Raw genomic sequence first — 23715 nt, forward strand, 5'->3', positions numbered from 1 at the left:
CAGAGTGAAGGAGTGGAATAGCAGAGTTAATACCTGATTACCTCTGCCTAAACTTCCTAGCAGCTCTGATGCAGCATACATACCTGAAATGGCAAATTGTACACTGTGATGGAAAACAGTGGAGGAAGACATTAAAAATGTGTTGGTTTTAACTGTTTAAAATGATATACCAGAAAACAAAAACAAAAGCCCCAGGCTTTGTTAGACCCGTAAAAAAAAAAGGAAATGGGGATGTATGCTGGTATAACAAACATACTTCTAAAAGACATCACCTCTCCCACCAAAAGACTCAAGAAAGTAAAACATAAAATGGGCCACAAAGAGTATGAGACCTGATAATAGCAGTACCTCTCATCTATCCAACTGCAGCTGAGCCCTGCACGTACAACATTGCCTTATGGTTATACTCATTGCTGGGCTAGGCACAAAGTGTTGTTGTTGTTGTTGTGTGCCTTCAAATCATTTTTGATCTATGGTGACACTATCACAAGGTTTTCTGAGACTAAGTATATGTAATTTGCCAAAGGTCACCTAGTCAATTTTCATAGATGGAACAGGTATTTGAACCATGGCCTCCAGTGTCCTAGTCTAATGCTCAAACCACTACACCATGCCGGCTCCTAAAGGTAGATGTTGCCATAGAGCAGGGCTGGGAAACTTCTCAGGATTGGGGGGCAAGAAGCTCAACAGCAGCTGCAGAATTTCAGCAGAGACTGCAGTGATGTCACCTCAGGAACTCCACTGCAGTAGCTACTGAAATTCATTAGCTGCTGTTGAGTTTCTTGTCACCAACAATAAATGCTGTTGACATTTGGTAGCAACAGTGTGGTGCCTCTTTATGATGGAAGAGGGTGCCAGAGTGCCTTCTTGAGCCATAGAACCCGGTTAGTCAGAACGGAAGAATATCTCTTTCCCCTCCAAAAGGGAAGAGACAGCAAAACCATTGGCTTTTCCATGGCAGGTTGGTTGGTTTTTGGTGGCTTTGCAGGAGGTTGTGGTGGTTGGCAATGGAACTAATTTCAGCAGCAGGAGCTAATGGAAACACCAGGAGCCACCAAAAAAAAAAAAAAAAAAAGCCTCAGTAGGGGATAGAGGATTTCATGCAGCCTAGAGGCATATGTTGCTTATCCCTAGTGCAGAGGCTATGCACAACCTTCCATCACAACATCATCAACAACAAAAAAGCCCAAGTTTAAATATCACCTGTTGTGTATGTGACTTACCTAAACCCCATTAATTTCAATGGGTGTTCTTAGGCAAAGAATACTCGGAGGTGGTTTTGCCAGTCCCTCCCTCTAAAATATAGCCCCTGCATCACTTGTTATTTTTTGGTGTCTCCCATCCAAGTACTAACCAAGACGGGCCCTGCTTAGCTTCCAAGATCAGGTGAGATCTCGTGCCTGTAGGGTATTTAGGCCAAAAATCAATCTAACCACTTTCTTCAACTGATACTGCTCCGTTATTGTTGTGCATCTTCAAGTCATTTCTAACTTATGGCAACCCTAAGGGGCAAACCTATCTTGGGGTTTAATTGGCAAGATTTGCTCAGAGGGGCTCTGCCTTTGCCCTCCTCTGAGACTGAGAGAGTGTGACTTGCCCAAGATCACCCAGTGGGTTTCAATGGCTGAGTGGAGATTTGAACCCTCATCTCCAAAGCTGTAGTCAAACCCTCAAGCCACTACACTGCTCTGGCTCTTACCACAACTCAGTGGTGTCAGTAGGGTTGGTGTCACCCAGTGCAGTAACTCATGGTGCCACTCTCCCATTGACCTCCTCCCACACCACATCCATACAGAATCCTTAGTAATGTTTTTTGCACTAATTTAATCCTAAATTGTAATTCCCATATATCACTGAATGTAATGGCAATAGTTGGGACATAAACAAGTAGAAAAATTAAAATTATACCTTTAAATTACAATATACTCTACCCAGTCTAAATGTATTTACAAGTACATAGTTTCATGTAGTTAAAGTTAAAATTTGGTAAGACGTGACGTTTTTAAGGAAAATTTTAAACATTTTAAAATATTTTTTATTTTAAAAATTAAATTTTGAATTTTTAAATTTTAATTTAAGAAACTGGGGGTCTCTCCTTTCTCCTCCCACTGAGCCTCACCCCACTCACCCCATCTCTTCAGCATTTTAAATAGATACAGGTGAATGCCACAGCCCATTTCTGCCAAAATACAGATGTCTGAGGAGCAGTGGTGTCACCCAACCTTAGGATGTCACCTCGTGCAGTCCGCACCCCCCCCCCCACATCCCTTGTGATGCCACTGCCACAACTGTGCACCAATAGTAGTCTTTCTATCTGGAGACGTTCACTCCCATATGCATTGGAAGACACTCTTACAGTCATCACAAACCACTTCCAAAATTTAAAATAAGTGAATAGAAGACAATTATCCATCACAATGCAAACATAAACACATGTCATTTGCACATGTCATAGATCTACCATTGGGGGATGCAGCCCGTACTCCAGAAGAGGGGTGACACCTCATCAGGCCCTCCTGCCCTGCACCCCTCCCAGCTTCACCATGGTGGCAAAGGAGAGGATCAGGCATGCCTCTCTGAGCTTTGCTGTGGTAGCAGACACCTCCTCACCAGGAGACCTCCACTGCCACGACAAAGGAGAGGGCCAACACATCCTTTTGGCTGGCGGCAGCTCTCCCCCTGCACTGGGTGATACCAAGGGTGGAGATGGCACTATTATAGTTCCCAATCTTGCAATTTTTACCTTGACTCGGCTGTACATGTTTACAAGTGGTCCTATCAACCAGCCAGGTTTCCACATAAATAGGAATTAGTGTTGACAGAATAAAAACTAGAAAGGCCTCTAGTTCCTTCGATGGTGGCAAAGAGGTGATAATTTCAGGTTTTGCTTGTTACCTGGTTGTGTGTCAAGCAACACCTGCAGAAATTTTATCCTTGATATAACCATTAAACTGACTTCCAAATTCAAATTCTTAAAAATGTTTGTGCATTTTGAGGCTTAGTGTAGCATGTGGAGACTTCTGGAAGCCCAAAATTGGCCCTAGACTTTTCAAAGCTGCAAACCCTGTGTATCTCTATACTGTACATCTCTTTCTCGCTTTCTGTCTGTTAGAGACTAAATGAAATTAATAGCACCCCAAATCAACAACTATAAAGCTAATGTAATTAATTAAAATTACAACCCAGACTTTTCCAGCTGCTTTTTCAAGAACAGGAAAATCCCATTCTTGAAAAAGCGGCAGGAGAAGTCTGGGTTGTAGACGAGATCCCCAGGTGGATACAGGCTGCCTACAGCCTGGGCACAGGTAAATGCAATAAGACCCGTTTTTGTCTTTTAGATCCCACGTCTCTCCCACCAGTTTTTCTGTGTGCAGTAATTTCCTATGCCTTTGTTGATTTACCCCTCTTCCTCAAAGAGGCCAGTGAACATGATTAATGAATTTATCCAAAGAGTGTATGCCATATAACTCAAAACTCCTGCAGAAGGGCCTGTCTTGGGAGATGATCATACTGAGGGTACAACTTGCCTGAAGCAGGGCCTGGTTGCTGGGACATCTAAGGATCTTAGAAGAATCATGTGGGAGAAGATTTCTAAAAATATTTGGTGGGTGTGTGTGTGTCCTAGAACAAAATCCCAGTAGATACTAAGGGCTCACTGTACTAGCAATGTCCCTCTCTTTCAGTCATAGGTACAGTTAGGGAAACAACTGTAGTTAGTAAAAGGAATTCTGGGACACACATTGAGAATCCAGGAAAAGTATCAGGGCCAAACATAGTACCACTCACCTGTTAAAACAGTTCCCTACAGCCGTGCACCACCACCTTAAAAATAGACATTCCCTCAGTTAAGCATCGGACAGCTAACAATCAAATTATTCCACATTCTGTTACACATTCTGTTGTTGTTGTTAGCTGCCCTCCAGCTCCAGCTGACTTCAACTCCTGGTGACCCTGTGGATGAGACATCTTCAAGTCTCCCTGTCCTCCACTGCTCTGCTCATTTCCTGCAGACTCATGCCTGTGTCCTCCCTGAGTCTACATTCTGCTCTACCATAACTTATATGTCCATCCTTAGAACTTTTTGCAGTGTTCCTTTATTTGGACAGCGGGTAGAGTGATGGCAATATGCACTAGTTTTGAGAAACTATAAACAGTTCTGATCAATGCTGTTTTAACAGTTCACAGTTGGTTCTTGCTATCCTTCCATGAATACTGATAGGCAGAAACAGAGTCACACACATAAACCACCACCCACACAGGACACATGCAGCTAATGATAAATTTTGCCTTACTTTCCAAGTTTCATCATCATAGTCTGGGAAAGAAAATAGTTACACTCAGTAAGCAGGAGCAACAACAAAATCTAAAAATGTGTAGTTATGTAAATACTGTTCTTTAAGAAGGGCAAAGAAGGCCTGCCTCACCATCAGGTAGAGTGAGGCAATCACCTCAGGCACATTTGGGGTCTTGTGAAAAAACAGTGAATTGTGAGTTACTTAATTTATTTTCATTTGTTTTTTACCAACAAGGTAAGGGAGAGACATTTTGTGGGGGGGGGGGGGATCTGCTGCCTCGGGTGACAAAGAAACCTGACTGGGCTTGAGTGTAATATATCTTGGTTTGCTGAAATGATAACAGATATGATTTACCTTTCCCCTTCTGCCATATTTTCTGAAGTTTTGTCTGTAACAAGGTTGGGAATTGTGCAGTACTACAGATGTTCTTGGACTGCAAATACCAGCATTCCTCACCATGAGCTCTATTAACTAGGGCTGCTGGAAGTTGCAGTCTAACAACATGTGGAAAGCCATGCTTCCTATCTAATCTATGATAATGGCTCAATCACAGTGGGAAGCCATCATTTAATCAAATATGGAACATGCATGAAAACAAGATAAATTAAGGTTACACTTCCAGCCACACTTAAAATTGGAAACTAAGCTCCAATGGAACCTGTAGATTCTTACACATAAATAAATCTGTCCAGGATTTGGTTTGATATTTCTCAATCTGCAATGTTCCAAGTTTAAAAAAAATTACAAGGTGATAGGTGGGAAGCCAAATGCATCCTAGACTTCAAATATCTGCATGAATATCTCTGGAAAGGTGTGATTTCCAACTTTCAATTTTAAAAAAAACTTAACATAAAACAGTACGTCTATTTTTGATATAAAGTAAAGCTTCAATACACTAGTTGATTAGAAGAGCAAAAATGTAACTGAATAGGAACAAAGGGGTAGGAGTGAAAGGAAATCAATGCCTTCTTGCCACATTTCCTCAATGAAACATTCTACTTTACAGAAGGAATCATCAGGGTCAAAAACTGTTCATGAAATGTCTCCCTTTCAAAACTCTTCATGAAGACCTCTTAAATGACAAGTGGGTTTGCATGCCAGGGTCAGCAGGAAGGTGAATGTCAGCAACTCTCCCATCTATTTACTTTCAGACAGGTGTATTGTACTGCAAATAAGAGTTTAGAAAATTCACTTAAAACTACAGCTCCCAGAATCCCCAATCCACTGTCCATGCTGTCTAGAAAACTTTGGGATTTTTAGGGTTTTTTTTAAAAAAAACTTTTCCAAGCACCGATCTGCAGGTTTCCAAGCCTATCTTTTTCACTGGGTCCCAAGCTCAAGAGGGAAATTGGGGGAAAAATAACAATTACATTGAAATCAACCAGAGAAAAGGGAGGCATATCTCAAGATGATGAGAAGATGGCCCTTTATTACCTAAAAGCCTGTCACATTTTGGCTTGTGGATACTTTGAAACACTTGTTCAGGGGGACAACTCTGAATCAAACCTCCAGAAATTTCTGAGCCGGAACTCCAAAAAAACATTTATTGGCATAATGGGGGGAAATGGCTTACAAGTGTAATGGATGAGGTGGCAAGTGATGTCTTGAGGTGTTGTCTTTTTCCTCAAAAGGAGAAATGGCAATTTTGCCTATAGTAGGTTCTTTACAATTCTTAGGAAAATGTCATTTCCTACTGATGAATTAATTTTTTTACAAGTTTCTCCTCAAAAGATGAATTCATGATGGGCTGCCACCACTGGCAAATCTTCACCAGTTGCTTTGTGAAATCCTGGGCCCTCTTGCTAAGGAACTGGCTCTTCAGTTCACCTCTAAATAGAATAAAATAAAAAGAGATGGTGCAAGGCATCATTTCTTGCTGAAAGTCAAGACAGAAAAGAACATGAACAAAATCTTGTGTGAACATTTTAAGAACACAAGGTGCAGCTTAGCAACCATGCAGTCTTGCACGTAGGGAAGATTTTAGTGAGATATTCTCTTTTAAATCAATGTAGCCAAATGCCCAAATATATAAAGAGAGTTTATTCAGAATGGAGGGATAAAATGGAAGAACAAGAGAAAGCAATACAGAGAATTCTGTATGGAATCAATAAAGGCAATCTGTCATAGCTAGTTACATCTACCTACTTAAATGGAATATTGGGTTTCAGGGCATTTGCAGAGTTCACTGCAGAGCAGAATCAAAGGGGAGAAACATCTTTTGACTCTACTTGAGATAAATTGCAGGGAGTAATGGGCAGTGGACAGACAACATGAAGGTGCACACACAACCTAGTGAAAGAAGAATGTGTTTTCCAGAAGAAGGAGGTGATGAACTGATTCAAGGAGCAGCCACTGGAGTCATACAGAGCAGAGGGAAATACGGAGGGAGGAGACAATTACAATATCATGGAAGAAACAAGCATAACAGGGTGCTTGTTGCCCCCAAACTAGCTCCTAGATAAAATAACCTAGATAGCCTTAGTGACAGGTCAGTGAATGGTAAAACAACAGCCATGCAGGATTTGATTCTGGATGAGCATGCCAACTTGACCTATATCCAGATATCTGGATATACCCATTGGGGTCCCACAGGGCTCTGTCCTGGGCCCAGTGCTATTCAACATCTTTATCAATGACTTGGAGGACAATATTGGGGGCATACTTATCAAATTTGCAGATGACACCAAATTAGGGGGAGTAGCTAATACTCCAGAGGACAGGATCAAGATTCAAAATGACCTAAACAGACTAGAAAACTTGGCCATAGCTAACAAAATGAAATTCAACACGGAGAAATGTAAGGTACTGCACTTAGGGCGGAAAAACGAAAAACACAGATATAGGATGGAGGACACCTGGCTGAATGAAACTACGTATGAAAGGAGTCCTCCATCTAGGTCTAGGAGTCCAAGTAGACCATAAGTTGAACATGAGTCAACAGTGCGATGCAGCAGCTAACAAGGCCAATGCGATTTTAGGCTGCATCAATAGAAGTATAGTGTCTAGATCAAGGGAAGTCATAGTGCCACTATATTCTGCTCTGGTCAGGCCCCACCTGGAATATTGTGTCCAGTTCTGGGCACCACAATTCACAAAGGACATTGGGAAACTGGAGCGTGTCCAAAGGAGGGTGACTAAAATGGTGAAGGGTCTGGAAACCTTACCCTATGAGGAACGCCTTAGGGAGCTGGGGATGTTTAGCCTGGAGAAAAGAAGGTTAAGAGGTGATATGATAGCTCTGTTTAAATATTTGAAGGGATGTCATATTGAGGAGGGAGCAAGCTTGTTTTCTGCTGCTCCAGAGACTAGGACCCAGAGCAATGGATGCAAACTGCAGGAGAAAAGATTCCACCTCACTGTCAGGAACTTCCTGACAGTGAGGGCTGTTTGACAGTGGAACACACTTCCTCGGAGTGTAGTGGAGTCTCCTTCCTTGGAGGTCTTCAAGCAGAGGCTGGAGGCCATCTGTCGGGGATGCTTTGATTGTGATTTCCTGCATGGCAGGGGGTTGGACTGGATGGCCCTTGTGGTCTCTTCGAACTCTACGATTCTATGATTCTATCTGGCTAGATGAGACTGGGGGTAGGTGGCCAGGTTTAATTTCTCTCTGCCCTACCTGCCTGCTTTTTCTGTGCAGCAGTAGGCAACACCTGGGGGTTGGGAACATAGAGTTGCAGTGGTCTATCATGACACCATCCCCTAGTCAAGTGCCTTATCCCACAGTCTGCAGATTTTGAGTGTGTATACTCAAAAGTGAGTAGTCAAGACAGAACAGGGATTCTGTGGGTGTACTGCCCACCCTGCTGCTCAATCGTCTCCTTTCCTGAGGTAGCCAAAGTGGTCTTGGGGTTGGTGCTGGAGTCTCTGCAGTTGGTTGTGATGAAGGACTTCAACATCAATGCTGAATCTGCCCTGTCAGGAATAGCTGAGGACTTAGTGGCCTACATAACAACCATCGGTCTGTCCCAAGTGGTATTTGCCCCTGCTCATGCTGTTGGGCATACTCTGGATCTTTTCTGTGCTGGGTGGGGTGATGGTGATCTCCACAGTTCTGTTATTATGGACACATCATTACTTGTTCTATTTTAGACTCATTGGGACTCAGAACCTCTGCAGGAGTGGGGGACTGATTAGAATGGTCCTCCCCAGGAGGCTGATGGATTCAAATAAACTTCCGGTGGCTCTTGGGGATTTTCCTGTTGCCTCAGCAGATGCTTCTGTCAGAGCTTTGGCTGAGCTCTGGAATGGAGAAATGGTTCAGGAAGTGGACACAATTGCCCCTGAGTAGCCCCTCTTACTGAGTGGAGCCAAAACAGCCCCCTGGTTTTCCAGGTTGGTGTTGGTAATGAATTGAGTGGGACAGAGACTAAAGCAATGTTGCTGGAAGACTGAGTGAGTCTGACCGAACATGGGCTAGAACAGTGATGGTGAACCTTTTACAGACCGAGTGCCCAAACTACCACCCAGACCCTACTTATTTATTGCAAAGTGCCACGTCCCTCTGGCTTTCTAGTAAGAAACTCTGGCAAACTCTGTGCTAGGGCGACAGCATGTGTGCCCACAGAGAGGGCTCTGAGTGCCACCTCTGGCACGCGTGCCATAGGTTCTCCATCACTGGGCTAGAACCTATTTGAAGGCCTACTCCATGGCAGTGCAGGCAGCAAATAAATTATTTTTTTATCTTGCATCTGCAAGGTGGATCGAGCAGAGCTGTTTTGAGTAGTCAGAAGTCTATTACATATTGGCCCTCAAGTTGAAAACAGAGACTATCCCACAGCACAGTGTGAAGAATTTGCATGATACTTTGCAAATGAAATCACTCAGATTTGCTCCAACTTGGATGCTGTAGTTGATACAGTTCCAGTAGATATAACAATGGTTTCTGCTTGTCCAGCCATTTTGGATACTTTTCAGTTTGTGCAGCCTGAGAATGTGGACAGCCACTACATGTGTACTAGACCCTTGGCCTTCCTGGCTTATTAACAAGCCGGGGGTGGGGGTGGTGGCTGACTGGGCGAAGTTCCAGTGCCCTACTGCTTCAAGGAGGTAATTGCAAGGCCTTTGTTGAAAAAGACATCCCTGAATCCTTCTATAATGGATAATGATCAGCCAATATCCAACACACTATTTTTAGAAAAGTGTTGGGGTGTGTGGTGACTTCTGGAGTTCCTGGATGAAACAGATTATCTAGAGCCATTTCAATCTGGTTCCAGGCCTGGTTATGGGACAGAGGAGCAACACAAGGAACTGAGAAGAGGAAATGTGTCCCTGTAGGTTTTGCTGGACCTCTCAGCGGCTCTTGACCATGATGACCTTCTGGGCCACTTCACTGGGATGGGAATTGGCTATGCACTGATTTACAGTGGTTCCCTTCCTTCTTGAAGGGGCGAACCCAGAGGTTGGTGTCAGGGGAATCCAGCCATTGGCCTGGGGGTTCCTCAGAGTTTGTTTTGGCCCCCATGCTATTTAATATATCTATAAAACTGAGGTCATCTAGAGTTTTGGGATGCCCTGCAACTGTCATTTTAAATTTCCTATGCAGTATTCATTCCAGGTCATGCTGAGACATTTTCACTGACATCTCCCATAAACTCAGAGTGGGGGGTCCAAGGCAGGTCACCATAGTGAAACACTATGAGTTGCCCAAAGATCGCTGGGCCTTGGAATTGTTTGTGATCCTTCTTTCCAAGAAATCAGATTAAACACGTATTCTGTGCAAGATGCCACAGGTATCAAAATAAAAAGATTAGTACATCTAACAGTAATACCATCAATTGTTCTGGCAATATTAATGCCGAAATACTTGACAGAAGTAATTAAAATGAAATTAAATGGACAGCATAACATTTAAGTGTACTTCTGGAAACGGAAGCTGCTTTGGAGACCTTGCTGACAACTGGTTTAGTACCAGACTATTCAGAAAGAGATACAAATAATTTACTGTACTGCATTTAAGATTGCTCAGTATCCTCTCTATCAGGCCAAGTAGGTGTGTGGCTGCTGCCACACTGCAGAATTAATGCATGTTTGACAGCCACTTTAACTGCCATGGCTCCATCCTGGGGAATCCTGGGATTTGTAGTCTGTTGTGGCACCAGAGCTCTCTGACAGAGAAAGCGAAATATGTCACAAAACTACAGTTCCCAGAATTCCATAGAATTGAGCCATGGCAGTTAAAGCAGTGTCAAATCATCTGAGGTCATATACAAATTCTACGTTATAGGTAATTTGTACTGCTGTACTATTTGTGCTATTGTGCTTTGTACTATTTTGCACCAGAGGTGTGCACATGTCTTTGCCTTCAGAAACCTACAAGTTGAAATGCAGAGAACCAGAGTTTAAATGGTGGAGTGGTTTACAACTGATGATAAATTTTTTTTAAAAAAAACGAACAAGCAAGAGAAAGAGAGAATATGCTGGAGAGGGGAGCAGTTGTGTTTGCCAGGGATAAGAATTAGTCCCTTGTCACTTTGAATTAGGTAAAATAATTTTTATGTATTGATTTAGGAGAGAATGAAAGGTAAATTTCTTATAATAGTCACTGTATTATTTATTTCTATCAATTCTGCATTTTTATTTAAGGCTTTGGGATTCCAACTGCTGAGCAGCACGTTTTCTGCAAGAGTGTTTTGCATGATGTTTTGTGGGGTTTACTGAACAGTGGAAGACTGCATATGTTCTGGATTCAGTATGAAATAAGCAGTACTCTTGCTGAATTTGATGGGTTTTTTAAAAAGAATTTTTACAAATATGCAAATTGTTTTAATTTGTATAATTGTGTTTGCAATATCCATTCATATCCAGTCAATAGCCATTCATATGTGGCCACGCAGAACCCAGGAACGCATTAAAAGTACATTTGTTTTTATTCTTTCCTTCCTATGGGTTTATTCTTTCCTTCCTATGGGCATTCTAATGCTCCCAGTCTAATGGAATGGCAGAAAGAATGATACAGTCTATTAAACAACTGATTAAGAAGGCAGAAGACTCAAAAAGAGATCCATACTTGGCACTGTTAGAATATCGTAACACTCCTGTTACTGGAATGTTATATTCACCAGCACAAATGCTGATGAACAGAGTATTAAGGACTAAACTCCCAGTAACTAAGGATGTGTTATCTCCAGCAGTGCCTAGTGGTGTAGGAGACTGTCTCAAAAGAGCTCAGGAGAAACAAAAATATTATTATGATCAAACTGCAAAGTCCCTTAAGCCTCTACAAGAAGGAGATCATGTATGGGTTGAAGAGAAGGAAGGGTGGTCTGCTGCAACTGTCGTAGAAAAGTGTAGGCAGCCCCGAACATATTGGGTTGTGACTGAGGATGGACATAAGTATAGACGCAATAGGCGTAGATGCCGGGGAAGGGTTGCCGATAGTCACGTGGAAGTGAGTTAGGATGTATACCAAGGTGACCAAGACAATTGTCAAGGTACAAGTGTTTCTCAGATAAAAGAAAGGTCCCCCATACACCTAACATCCTATGGGAGAAAGGTATTCTTACCTGAGAGATATGTACCATCATGAGTGAAATTTCCTTTTATGATGTTGTGAAGATTGTAATTTTATTACTAATGTATGATTCCTTTGGATTTTTAATGATCTTAATACTGTAGTTTGTAATTCTTCTTTTTCTGAAAGAAGAGGGATGTGATATATGTTGTATGCTTCTTTAAGTCTTACATCCTCTCTCTTCATTCACCTGTTCTGTGTTACTGTGTTCCTATAAATCATTTTGTGATCTTGGGAGTTGTTTGGAAAGAGACTGACTATGTGTGTGAGTATTCTGAAGCTCCAGCTTTCTAGAAGATATTGACTTTTGAATAAATGTATTTATCTGTTTGAGAAACTTTACGGACCATTCTTCACAACATTACAGTGGTGACCAAATGAAAGTCCTGGACATTCCTCTTCACACACACAACAATTCAAATAACAATGTTTAAAGTTTACTAAGTAAAAACATCAGTAGGAAAAAGTTCTAAACTCTAAATGGATATACAAACACAGCATATGGATAATCTATAATAACAAAGACAATGTGTATACCTGTGTCTGTTTTTTGCCACAGATCTAAGATCATAATTCTTAGACATGTGAAAATTGGCATGGCTACTAAAAGGACCCTAGGGGTGTGCATCTTGGGGTTATTTTTTTAAAGTATTAACAATTTTATTTAAAAAATAAATCTGCAAGTAGGTTGTAGTGCTATTCTCACTCATTAGGTGACAGACTGATAAGTGTAAGTGCAGTCTACAGTACCATTTTACAATACTTGATAGTGGAGAGGACCTAAAAGTCTGTATCCTGGTGTTACTTGGTTTTTAAAGGCATTAATCAATTTCAGTGTGATGGTTGCTTGCAACAGTGATTCCCAGTCCAGATGTTTGGACTTCAGCTCCCAGAATTCCAGACTATTAGCCAAACTGGCTGGGGCTTCTGGGAGCAGAAAGCCAAACATCTGGACTGGGAATTCAATTTGGGAACCATTGAATTTATATGATTCTATAGTCTCCAATACTATCTTGAGACACTAAACAGCGGACTACTTTAACCAGAACATTGCTATTATTCAGGGTCCTGTTTAATGAAGATTCTGTAACAAGCTGGTTTCTCAAAAAGGGGCTCTCAAAAACTGTGAAGGTAACTGAAAGCACAGTAAAACAGATCAAGTTGGAGAGACTGTATACAAAGTAGCAAAGACTGCAGAGCAGAAACATGTAAGGAAGGGGAGAAACATAATGGCAAGACTCTAAACAGAAACCTGGACAACAGGGAAAAACTGAGTAAGAATGGCTAAGATCAGGAGCCATTTCTGGAGAGGGAAAAACAAAACTGCATTCTCCAACAATCCATCCTTGGATTATGATTTTTCCCCAGCCATTATGATTAACTTCTTGCATCCACTTGCCTACAACAGGACAAAAAGAAAAATGTCTAGGGGTCTGTCGAAATGGTGACACGGTTCAAATGCTCCAGATCAATAAATAACAGTGATATTTATATTTTACCCACCTCTCCCTATGGATCACGGTGGGGAACAACAACAATTAACTGACACACAACATCAACCAGATTAACTACTACACTTCCTGTGTAGAGTATATATTGAGAAGGCCAGCCTACAGGATGGTGCATACACTGCATGTAGACAGTATGTCCAACTTTAACAACAATTCCATAATGTTACTTGAAGACTTTTGTATGTCACACTATACAAAGTCAGGTTCATTGGCTAGTAGGATAGCAAAATGCCAGATATAAATGCATCCAATTAACTAAACTAGCCAGTGTCCTCACTTTATCCAGGTCCCTTATCCAAGCAATACCTTACTGTCCTTGATCCAGCCCTCTTAATCAGTTCTTCAGCTTCAGCAGCTGTTTCTCACCCACCCACCCACCTGACATCTTCAATGATCTTTAGTTTTCTGGCAATTAAAGTTTTTCTTTAACATTTTAAAATAATTTTTAAAATCAGGAAAACAGTTTCCCACCCCACAATCTAAGTTTTAGGTTCCGTTCTTTCTTGTATTTGTGTTGATTTTAGTAACATTTAGCTTTCTTGATTGGCTGAGGGGGGAGCCTTTGTTCAGTTCTTTTTCCTGGGCTAAACTGCCTAACCTCTGATTACTAACTAAAGTTTTACCTATGAACTATTGACATTTTGCACTAGCAAAAACTAATGTGGAGACTGACCAAAAAAAAAATATATGGATGCAACCATATTTGCAATATCATGAAAGCAAAATAAATGTCACAATTAGGTGTGGGCATCTTGTGACCTTCCACATGTTGGATTGCAACACCCTGCAGCCCTATCCAGCACAATCCATGAAGGCTGCTAGAAGCAGCAGTCCAGTAACACTAGAAGGAACATGTTTCCCACATCTAGTCCAAAGGAAGGATGATTTTGGTCCTTCACGTTAAGCTGTCCCAGCTTGCTGTCCAACATATGTTGGACTATAACTCCCCTCTCCCAATAAGCATGGCTGTACAACTAATTTGGTTCAATGCATTTAGAAGGTAACAGCTTGGCATGCAATATGGCCTTAGGGACCTTTTCACTAACGTTCAAAAATCTTTGGCTTTGGCACAATACATATCCTGCTCCTTTGTTCATGGAAAAATTCCAAATAAAATGTATAAGCAACAAGTTTGGGATGAGTCTGAAGTTATTTTAACAGTGAAAGCAACTCACAACCTAAGCCAGTATCTAAAGCAAATATTATAGTATTATAGCAACACAGGTTACGTCATGAAATTCCCACAGGCCCTGTCAGTTATGACAGGAATGGTCATTACACTCCCTAACAACTACATGGACTCAGCTAAACCTAAGCAGAAAAGTTACTTCCATGGATTACACCCCCACAATTCGCTAGCCAACACAGGCAGAATTAAGGCCAGCCAGAAATCCACACAACTATTTGTAGTCTCTTAAGATGTTTAACAACTTTCCATTAGGTTCAATCTATTAACAGATCTTTTACTAAAAACAGAATACAGTTATGGAAAAAGGGCAGACATTTCTTGGGATACTCCACTTTGCTTGTGTGCTAGAGGGGTCTGAGAATTATGAGAGCAAGACTGTCAACACAGCAATTCCTTTCTATGACAACGGCAGGGCATACATGTATTTACATTACATCAAGTGCAATATTATTTGCAAGCAAATGAAGCAAAACCAAAACCCAGTAGCTGAAAAAGGAAGTAAAATAAGTTTTCTGTGCACAAAGAAGTCAGCCCTGTTTGGAAATGATGGCAGACCGTGGTAGTATCCAAATTTTAAAAAGCAAATTGTAAGAAATTTGAGTTAAAATACCATGTCTTATGAAAGTTTACTTTAGGAGTCAATCAAGTTCCTAAACTGAATATATGGACATGCAACTGACCCAAAAGAATGTCGTCCCCCTCATCTTGACAATGTTTACTGCATTTTTTATTCTTGTTTTCTCTACCCCTTTTTCCTGTATTAAAAGCACAACCTGAGCAGATGTGTTCTTTACTGTCGTGGAGGCTGCCTTAAACAGCCAAGCTCTTCATGCTCAGGATGGAGCTTTCACTTCAACATACAGCATTAGACTATCTTTGTTTGTTTTAATCATGTGCAACTTTCTTCTTTCTTCCCACCTTCCACCTTTTCCTTCTAGAAATATGTACAACAACCCCAGCAGCCGGTAGTGTTGGGATCCTAAGACTTGATTGATCATAAATAAATTTTGGGTCATAAAGACTAAGGTCCAAGTTCTCTTGTATTTAAATTTATACACTTTGGGAAATTGTTGGGAGCCTCACCTATGATTTTGTGTGGTTTCTAAAGCAAAACCGAAATATAAACATAGTACATATGCATTAACATAAGAATGGTTCTGCAAGTGCATATGCTGGCAAATACATCTCTAAGTACACAAGCATGCCTTTTGGTGTTAAGAATATGAAGCAATGTCACTAAATTACACATTCTCAATTAAAAACTCCGATAAGAATTTTGTTAACACTGGCATTTCTCTCCTCCAGTGTGAGAACAAGATAACAACTACCTTTTTGTTGAGACTTTCACAGTTTTTGCATAACAGCTCAGTACAAAATTAGGTCTTTTCCCTCTATGAAGTAAAGTGCATGTACATATACACAGAGAGAGAGAGAGAGAGGTATGAACACAGCCAAACACAAAAGGCCAAGCTGATTGGTCAAAAGTATGCAAACAACACATCTAATGCTTTTAAATGTAAAAGCCCATACAAGAAGGCAGCTGCTATTGCGATCACAGTTTTGTCTTGTAATTTGCACAATGCAGGTGATTTGCAGAAAAATCATTCCCACGATTGAAAAAGCTGTCACTCAAACTGTCAGAAAGTACCTTGACTTTCACAGAGAAAAATCTAGCAATTTCTTGTTCTAGTATGTGAAGACAAGGTAAGTTAGTCACCCTCTGAAGATGCCAGCCACAGATGCAAACAAAACATTCTTCCAGAACATGGCCATGTAGCACAGAAAACCCACAGGAAACTATGGACACCGGCTGTGAAAGCCTTCAACTTCACAAGATAAGTTAGGATTCTCATCACTACCTGGCAACAAGTAAGCATGTACACACAGACACACAGTGAAAATTATAGATAGATAGATAGATAGATAGATAGATAGTGTGTGTGTGTGTGTATCTCTATCTATCTATCTATCTATCTATCTATCTATCTATCTATCTATCTATCTATCTAGATTTCAACTCCCCAGATCTGTCAGCCAATACAGCCACTGCTGGCAGGAGTTTTAGGAGTTGTGTCCCAAAGATTCTTATTTCCAAGACCTGGAAAATCCTGAAGTCTCCAAAGTTTTTGAAGACAACTTAAAAAGACAAAACCCTTACCTGGCATTTATGGCAATTATATTTCTCTGAAATTAAAACCACTTGGCAAGACATTCTGAACTACAAATCAGTTCAAACAATTAACCAAATATACCCACACGTCTGTCACAAGTAAACTAAAAACCAGGCCTTGGGTCCACAGATGTTAAAACAGACCATTTAAAGTGGTAGGGTGAAAGAAGTGTTTAGTTTTGGAGGAAAAAAAACTTTCAGATTAAAATAGCCCTTACTACTTCACTCATAATGGGTTCTTTATGTCAGGGTTGATCCCCTTCTGGACCAAGGAACTACAAAAATCTGGAGCAAAACCTGTCTTCTGAAAACAGCAACAACTACTACTACTACCCTCCCCTCCATCCACCATCATCCACAGGGAGAGAAAGGCAACCCAGTTCCATCAGGGCTTGCCTGAAAGAAGAGCCTTCCCCTGCATCCACCATCATCTACAGGGAGAGAAGGACAGGCCAGCTCCATCGAGCCTAATCAGCGTAAGAAGAAGGGCCCTCCCTCCAGTCCATCTGACATGGCCTCAGAGGGAGAGAAGATCTGCTGGACTTTTCCCCTTCCCCACTGCCATTCCCTTCTCCTTTTTTGTCTTGTCTCTTTAGATTGTAAGCCTGAGGGCAGGGAAATGTCTAAGCCGCTCTGATAGCCTTTTGTCTGAAGAACGGGGTATAAATAACAACAACAACAACTTGTATTTATTTATTTATTTGTTTGTTTATTTATTTATTTCCCACCTCTCTCCCAATATAGGGACTCAAGGCAGCTTACCAAATTGACGAAGTCTTGATAGCAGATCTTCCCATCAGAATTGTTGTCTGCCAAGGCCAAAAGCACTTCTAGTTTATGTGGATCCAGCTCAGAGCCATGTCTTTGTAGAAGGTTTCGAAACTTCTCTGTGCTTATGTAGCCAGTGTTTTCAGGGTCAAACTGAAAGATAGAGCAAACAAAGGAAATTACTGCACGTGGCTTTCAAACCATGAGTATACTGGGAAGGAAATGGCTTTGGCGAAACTCAGTGCACGATGACACCTCCAACCTGTAGCTGCCCTGTCCCTGACCCATGGATGAATGATCTAGCAGTTCTGCAAGTCTACAGGTGCAAACATTGCTCCCGAAGCAGTTGTAGGATTGTGAGTCTTGTGGTGTCAGTCATCCCCCCCCCCTCACTATTCTGAAACACCTTAATTACCTTTTAAAATTTTCTCAAATTATTTTATTTCCTTAAAAAAAACTTGTCAAGAGTTAGTTTGGGGCTGCAGAGCTCCAGAATTGCATGGAACAAAGTGTGGGGGGAGCCCTAAAGGTATGCTGGGTAGGGCATTAGACAGGGAGACAGGGTTGAGGGAGAGTTCATGATGAGAATGCAATGGGGGCAGCAGCCCTGACCGTGCAATTGCAAGAGGTGCAGTGATGGCTGCCTAAAAGCAGCAAGTTCCCATTTTTTAATGAAAGTGTGATTGCTGCACGATCTAGACAGTGTGCAGTAATGTCCACAGAGAATGCCTGATAGACAGTGTATTAGCATTGTATGTACATCAAACCTCAATACTTGCATATTCACCTCAATCCTCCAGTCCCATTCTTCCCTCCCATGTGATTCCCACAGTTCCCAAAATGAGAATGACAATTAAATTGGTCAGTAACAGGCTGCTATGCTAGGAAATATGATTGGGCCCATTATGAAAATGTAAGGAATCTTACTGTTGGGTATAGCAACGTTCACAGATGCATGTCAATGATAGTTTATTGCTTTACTAACAGCCCTCCTCCTCATTTCCTGTTTATGAGCACACCTCTCCTTTGTCCCTTGGGGAATCACCTTTCCTTCACTTTTCTTCTTGCATAGAGTAGCATGACTCGCTAGCATGCTGATGAAACTTCTCCCGAAGCATATGAACTTCTTCCTACCTAATTTTTCTTCTTTGCAACATGAAGTTTGACCTGTGTATGAATATTCATATGATTTTGTAAGTAAATTTATTTTATATTACTCTCAAATCCATGACTCTGTCTTGATTGTTTATTGGGGAGACACATGGACTGGGAGAACAAAAGGTGGACCTAGTTTCCTGCTCACATATATTCTACTGTGAACTAACACTGCTGGTGAGATTAAACAATCTCTCCTATTTTGGACTTTCTTCACAAAACCCCATAACTCTAACAGGTTATGGGCCCAGGCACTGTGAACAGATGAACAATTTAAAACTAGATTGTTTGGGCTTTTGTTATTGTTGTTATTATTATTTATTACATTTTTCTCCACTCTCCCTTCTTTAACACGTGTCTACCAGAGAGTTTTAGTTTTTGTGTTTGAGCTGCTGATACTTTGATACTAAGGTTTGATTTTTGAATTTTTAAAATTTTGATTATTTTTTTAAATTGTTAACCAAGCAACAATGTTGCTCTAAACCTCCAAATTGAGGTTAACTCCTAATAATTATTCAGAATGGAGGTGGAGGCTGGATGTTTTTCTGCCAGAATATGGAGTTTTTCATTGTCTAGAAACAGAAAATGCCAGCTGATGAAAAGGCAAAATTAACTTGGGTTAAAGCTAGGCATATAATTCAGGAATCTCTCTCAAGAGAATTGATGAATTTAGAGGCTGTACAGACCAATGTTATACGCCAGCCTCGAGGTAGAGTGGGGACATGGTGTCTGCACGATGGGGAAGGGCCGGATCGAGGCTGCGGCATGTAGTTGCCACAGCCCCAATCTGGCACTGAAAGGGGAGGTCTTTTTAGCCTCTTAGTGTAGACTGCAACACTGCAAAAGACATGATATTAAGAGGTTTATGTAACCTCTAAACTTGTTTGTGTAAATGCTTGAAGAGTTTTGGGGAAAAACTAATAAGACTTTGTGTGTTATTATGAAAGAACTGATGAATCTGAGACTGAATTCTAAGCAGAACTCTAACACTTGCATATGACCTAAGCAATGCCAATGAATGGAATCATGGGAGGCTGGACACACCTACTGCTTTCCTAACAATTTTGTGTTATTTTCCCCAAATAAAATACTTTTTTCTGAGTATTAAACCTGTTTTCTGAGCAGAAAACACCTATGTGTATTTTTGTGTGTACAGAGTTGGGCCCGTTACAAACGTGTGGAGCGCACACTAGGGTTAGAAAGGGGCAGTGCTTCCGCACCCCTTAACCATAGTGCGCGCTCTGCACACACAAAATGGCGGTGGCCGTTCCACGGCACGGAAGTGACGTCCTCGCTCCGCGCCAGGGCGCTTAGTGCGCCCTTAGCACGGAGCAGGAAGGAGCTCCGTTTCGGATCTCCTTCCTGGTTTGGTCCGCTGGGCGCAGCGTTCACACGGCTGCACCCAGCGGACCAAAGGAGAAAGGGGCCAAGTGGCCCCTTTCTCCTCCTCCCCGCCACCGCGGGATGTCCTTGGGGCTTGAAGCCCCAGGGACACCCCTTTTCAGGCTGCGGGGAAGCGGCGTTTTGCCGCTTCCCCGCAGCCTGAAAAGTGGCGGATCGGCTCAGCGGCTGCCGTTCTGGCCGCTGAGGCCCCGATACACCGGAGAAAGGGGCGGGTACAGCCCGCCCCAAATGGGCGGTCTGTAACCTGCCTAAGTCTTGTATTCCAAATATTATTGCCTGGCTAAGATTCTCATCAGTATTTCCTAATACTTCAGAAACCCATTTTTCAAAAGTATTTTGAATATCTTCAAATATTATCTGCATCCTTTGTTAATTCAACATTCAGCTGTATGTCTGAAAGTGATGGTGGTAAAAATAATGGTGATGATAATGATTAGGACCAGGCCTTAATATTCGGTCCTTAAATTTGGAGTGCTGTGCCATGACTGCTATGGCAATGTCAGTAAAAACAGCCTGCCTGTTGTGTGTTATCCCACACAATAATAACAACAATAATAATAATAGAGTTTATTTATATTTCCCGCCTCTCCAAAGATCGAGGCAGAATTACAACAATAAAATAATACAAATGGTACAAAATATCAATACAATCAATAAAACACTAATATTGAATTTACCAATTCCTATTAGTACCCTAAAATGAATTTGTCAGTAGTCAGTGATCACAGTCAGGAGTGGGATATTATCATCAACTTCTATATAGAATCTAATGGGTAAGCCTGCCGGAAGAGATCCGTTTTGAGTGCCATCTTGAAGGTCTCTAATGTAGTAATGCAATGGATATCTTCCAGTAGGCTATTCCATAATTTTGGGTTCACTGCTGTAAACATCCTGTGGGAAGTTGTCATTAACCTGGTACTATGGTGTTCCAGTAAATACTTCCCTGATGCTCTGAGAGTGCGGGGCAGATTGTGTAGGGAGAGGTGGGCCCAAGCCATGTAGGGCTTTAAAGGTAATGACCAATGCCTTGTATTGCAGCCAGTGAAGAGGCTACAGGTACTTATCACCTAAGTCTATTGGGCTACAGGTACTTATGACCTAAGTCTATACCATCATGATGTGTTCCACATTCCTATTCTACATTCCCAAAGCTCCCAGAACCACTGTGGAAAGCCACAACAAAATGTAGAGCATAACATTTTGTAAGAATAGGGAGGTGAATTATACATTGCATGGAAGCATTTTTAATAGAATCTATATGGCAACTGTAATGTATTTAGCACAACAGGGGCAAGGAATACAAGGCCTGTGGAAGTTAGTGGGGGGCTTCCATAATTGTTTTGCCACTGGGCACATTGATGCACTGTACAGGTGGTGTTTCACAGGTGTGACTATGTGGCCAATCATATGGGTGGGTATCTAATGGAAAGGCATCTGTGCAGGAAGGGGAAGATAATTGGAAGTTGCTGGCGGTGTGTTTGTGCGATGGTGCGCATACATGGTGGGCAGGCGGCAAAAAATAATTGTACAGTGTGGCTTGACACCGTGCAGTGCAGACAGCCAATGAGTGTTTGGGCTGCCTTCAATGCAGGCAGTGCAGACAGCGGTGTTTTGCCCTGCTTTCAGATAATGCAGGATGGAGCCTCTTTTAACTGCCCATCTGCTCTGGCCATGAGGAAAGATAGTAAGTAAGGAGGGTCCAGTCCAGACTCTCTGGGAAAGGAGTTCCAGAGCCTGCGAGAAGCTACTGAAAAGGCCTTCTCTTGTGTTCCCAGTAAGCATACCAGTGAGCATGGTGGGACAGACAGAATGGTCTCTCCAGAATATGTCAAAACACAGGCAGATTCATATAGGAGAATACAGTCCTTCACACGATCTTGATTTGAACTGCATAGGGCTTGACAGGCTATAACCAGCACCCTGAAATGTGGCCAGAAATAAGCTGATAGCCAGTGGAGCTGTTGCAAAAAGGGGATCTAGTGCCAGTTAACAATCTGGCTGCAGTTCTTTGGAAGAGCTGCAGTTTTCAAACATTCTTCAAAGGAAGCCCCATGGAGAGCCTGGGTGATGTTGAAATTGTTGAAGGAGCCCCATTACAACAGCAATAGCTTGTAAAATTCCCACTCTTCTACTAGCAAAGCAGAAAAGAATACAACATAATGATAAAACCCTGTATTCGATATAATTTATAAAATGTATAAGTGCAACAAATATGCAGTAATGGAGGGAAACTGTTATTAAGAAAACTTTTAACTGTTGCTCTCCAATGAGAAACATTCCCCTTCTAAACTGATGAGCAATATTTATGTGGAATATGAAGGTAAATATCAACATCTGTCTTTCTTCCAATAATCTCAATTCAGACATCATGGTTATTTCTCCACACTCTTCTGGTGTTTATGTCCTCACAACTACCCTACAAGGTAAGCTAAGCTAAGAGAGAAGAAGGGAACTGAGGAGAGAGAAACAGGCCTAAGGTTGCCCACATACCATCATAGCCAAGAGAGGATTTGAAAGCAGGTTATAGTCTAACAGTAATCACTACAGCACAAAGGTTATCAAGTTGGCTTTATGGTACTTTTGATTATAAATGAGACACTAGTAGTAACTGAATATCACAGTCTACTGGCTGATCTCTTACCTTCTCACAATACCTTTACTTCCCTGCAGAAAATAAAGGAATGTCTTGACTGAAAAACATCCCATTTTTGTGAAATCAAAGACATATCTGTTCAGTATTTTTGACAATCTCCAACAAAGTTGAGAATTAACTCTGTGGCTTGTTGTTACTTGAGGTCTTCTGCTAAGCAAAGAACTTTCAACATCAAAGGGCTCTGAAATGTATGGTCTGCTTTTTAAAACACCCACCCACACATTATGAAATCTTTTATATCCATTCAAAACAGCCTGCAATTGACTACTTTGTACTGTTTTAGCAAATGAACTGTAGACATCGGTCTCAGGTTAGCCTTCCCATTGTATCTGGTGAACTCCAGACGTGATCAACTGCAGTTCCCCAAATCTATCAATCGTTTTGTATATGCAATGGATCCTGTTACAAAACCTTAATTCATTTAGATTTCCATTACAAATAATCATGTGGAAATAGGAGAGAAATATATGTTGCCCTCCTAAGAGATTTCAAAGATTAATAATGGGAAGAAATGGTTCCCGTTTCTAATATACAGTGACTCTAAAAGTTACCGTAATGTGTAGAAGAATTCCTAAACTCAATGCCACCTCTCTTCCTCTGGTTTTCATATGTTGTGTAATAAATTCACAGGTTCAATGAATTAGCTCTCTGGTGACTGGGGAAAACAAAAGTATAAAGGAAAATTGACAGTTTTGTTTGAAATGAATGCTTTCTGTAATATATTCTTCGTTTGTAACTGAACAATCTTTAAATAAAGTAGTCTTTTTTAAAAAAAAGTAGTTCTAAGATTCACTGGGAGCTGAACACTAAAATATTTTTTGCAAATAGTTTTCACTCTTGCAGCAGCAGGAGAAGTGATTAATGGTGAGATAAAATTTGCTAGGGTGCAATGTATATTTTTGTATTCACAAAAAAGAGAAAACCCAAACTAGCATCAGGCTGAAAACATTTTCTTTCATAAACTGAAATCCCAGGAGACTCTCAGTGGGTTTTACAGTAAATCCGATGTACTCTAGTCTTGGCTGGATCTCAGCTGCGGGAAGAATTGCCTTTGATCTCC

At 41.3% G+C, this 23715-nt stretch overlaps 1 protein-coding gene across 6 annotated transcripts in view; it reads right to left on the reverse strand.

Annotated features, from left to right (window-relative positions):
• The window catches only part of RHBDL3 (rhomboid like 3), a 204575-nt gene that overhangs the window by 85938 nt on the left and 94922 nt on the right, over positions 1-23715 (reverse strand). For all 6 annotated transcript variants that reach the window (XM_089477979.1, XM_089477969.1, XM_089477960.1 and 3 more), the window contains one exon: positions 17438-17596. In XM_089477979.1, coding sequence (XP_089334105.1) covers positions 17438-17596 — 159 coding nt within the window. The remainder of the gene's footprint in view (positions 1-17437; positions 17597-23715) is intronic.

Source organism: Sceloporus occidentalis, unplaced genomic scaffold, assembly GCF_023333645.1.
Source record: "Sceloporus occidentalis isolate IW3139 unplaced genomic scaffold, rSceOcc1.0.p SCAF_1, whole genome shotgun sequence".
NCBI lineage: Eukaryota > Metazoa > Chordata > Lepidosauria > Squamata > Phrynosomatidae > Sceloporus > Sceloporus occidentalis.